Genomic DNA, 2,571 nt, shown 5'->3' with positions numbered 1-2,571 from the left:
CACAGTAGAGGCTCTTGTTGCCTCCCGTTCTCTCCTTCAACGGCCTAGGTTTGGATAGAATTCCCTTGTCTGTAATTTGTTGGTAGACTTCTATTATAGGTGCCGCAAGTGGCATATAGTTCGTGAACCTTCCTAACCGTGGGTGCTTGGGTGGCTTGTTTAAGGTGTCGTCCCTGGTGGCTTCTTTGTACTTGTCGATTTGAGGGGCCTGCCGGGTTGACGAGCTAGGGAGCTACCGTTTATTGGCTGCTATGACCTGGCTGACTTCTTCATCGTTGATGTATTCCTTGGCCACGCTTTGAATTTCCTGCATGGTACATACGGGCTTAGTTGTGAGGTGCTTCCTAAAGTCTTCGTTTAGTAGGCCGTTTGTTAGGCATAGACTAGCGACTGAGTCTGTGAGGCCGTCGATCTCCAAGCACTCATCGTTGAACCTATCTAGGAATTTTCTAGTCGGCTCCCTGGGTTTTTGGGTAACCCCCAACAGATTGATTGGGTGTTTCGCTTTGGCCATGCGCATCGTGAACCGAGCTAGAAAGCTTCGAGCTATGTCTACAAAAGTTGTGATCGACTCTTGTGGGAGGGTGTTGAACCATCGAATCGCTGGACCAGCCAGCGTTACGGGGAATGCTCGGCATCTGACCGCGTCACCTACCCCTTCAAAGTTCATCCTTGCTTCAAAAGCCATGATATGCTCTTGGGGATCCTTGGTCCCATCGTACCTCATGTCCGTCGACTTGTCGAAGTTTCTCGGGAGCCGGAGCTTGAGGATTGACGGGTGAAAGGGGGTGGCTCCTAGGATAATGGGATCTTGTTGTCTCCGGGGTTTCCTTTTTGGGGATTCTCAGCGGCTTTCTGATTCGCCTTGGGTGGGTCTTGAAGTTGCTTGTGTGTGCACCTCTTCATGCCTTGTTAGTCTTCTTCCTTGGCTGTCATGTGCTAGGGAAGGGGAGCGGGTGCGGGCATGGGACCGGCTGGCGCCGCCGTGTGAGTGGCTGACGCCTTCGTGGGATTGGTTCCTTGCCGCCAGCTCCCGCTCAAGATTTTGTACTCTATGCCTGAGTTCTTGCATGATCTTGGCGCTGTCGGCTCCCGTCCCTTCGAAGGGACACCTTTCGGGGGTCTTGGTGTACATTTGTTGATTGGTTGAACGGAGGTTCTCGGTTGTTCGGCAGTGCGGGCTGTCGAACTCGCCCTGCTCAAACGAGCTCCGCCTCCTTAGCGGAGCTCCTCTGAAGTGATGGGTCGCTCCATGTCTGCATTGGGTCCCCACAGACGGCGCCAATGTTCGTTACCTGGTGTTCTCGGGTCATCAGTAGGTGATGATTAGGAGAGAATGGAGACCCCGAGCTGGCGTGGAGCGAGGGAAATCATGCGCTGGCGACGTCGGAGGTTGAACGGAGCAGTGGGTGGCCACCTGCAAGGACACTCTGACGATCAAGTCAGAGTCCGTACTGGAGGGTGGCAGAATTAGGTAAGGATGTGACGTACCTTAGGGGGAAAGCTGTCCTTTCCCCTTATATACTATGTTGGGTGGGCTCATTAAAGGTTAGGCCCATTGATAGAGGACCTGTGAGCTGTTGCTTTCCACGTGATCGGGTCGTCCCGTACTTCGGGTTGGGATGCCGGGTACCGACCTTGAGGGCATCGACCCGCACGATAGCATGCTTTGGGTGGAGTTGGTCGGGCCCTGGGTCGGGTGTTAGGGACCGACCCATGGAACCCTTTTGCTGGAGGTTTGGGCCTGGATGGGGCAGTGCCCCGACCCGGCGACTTCCTGGGCTGGACTTGGCAGTCCATAACAATTATGTACTCTTGTTTTTATTATAGGTATGATATGCCTTTTGGCACATTTGTTGGGGTTAACCACCATGGCCAATCATTGCTACTTGGTTGCGCTCTTCTTTCATGCGAAGAAGATAATTCTTTTGTTTGGTTATTTGATTGTTGGATACGATGTATGGGTGGCAAGCCGCCTATTGGCATATTGACGGATCAATGCAAAGCTATGCAAAATGCCATTGAAAAATCATTACCAATGACACGACATCGATGGTGTATTTGGCATATCGCGAAGAAAATTTCAGAAAAAACTAGGAGCATCCAAGCAATTTAACGAGATTTGTGTTGATATGACACATATTGTGTGGGATTCTAGGTCTAAGGAAGCATTTGAGAGTTTTTGGACTGATTTTATCAACAGATTCAGTTTGCATGATAATAATTGCTTAGCAGGTATTTTGTATGAGTTTGATTATCTTATATATACTGTTTGATTATTTATCATTTATTAATCAATATGCCTTACAAGTTTGATTATACCCATTTTATGGTTTTAGGTTTGTACGAAGAACGTGACAGGTGGGTCCCTATTTTTTTTAGCAACAGTTTTTGGGCAGGCATGAGTAGCACTCAAAGGAGTGAAAGCATGCACTCATTTATGAAGGGCTACCTAACCTCAAAGAGCAACTTGCAATAATTTGTAACACAATATGATAACTGTCTGCAAATAAAGCTCAACAAGAATATGAATTGAATGCTACCAGCTTCAATACCATTATCCCTTGCATT

The 2,571-nt window shown here is 48.9% G+C and overlaps 1 protein-coding gene across 1 annotated transcript; it reads right to left on the bottom strand.

Moving 5' to 3' along the window:
* Window positions 1–232: 232 nt before the first annotated feature.
* LOC148549835 (uncharacterized) lies at window positions 233–727 on the bottom strand. The gene has a single exon (XM_088495802.1). It carries the CDS (start codon window positions 725–727, stop codon window positions 233–235), a length of 495 nt encoding a protein of 164 aa, XP_088351928.1.
* Between the last annotated feature and the right edge of the window lie 1,844 nt (window positions 728–2,571).

Source organism: Arachis ipaensis, chromosome B8 (genome assembly GCF_059453495.1).
Source record: "Arachis ipaensis isolate K30076 ecotype BB chromosome B8, ASM5945349v1, whole genome shotgun sequence".
In the NCBI taxonomy this organism is placed as follows: Eukaryota; Viridiplantae; Streptophyta; class Magnoliopsida; order Fabales; family Fabaceae; genus Arachis; species Arachis ipaensis.
Note: the sequence above shows the minus strand (reverse complement) of the source record. Positions and strands in the feature narration are given on the sequence as shown.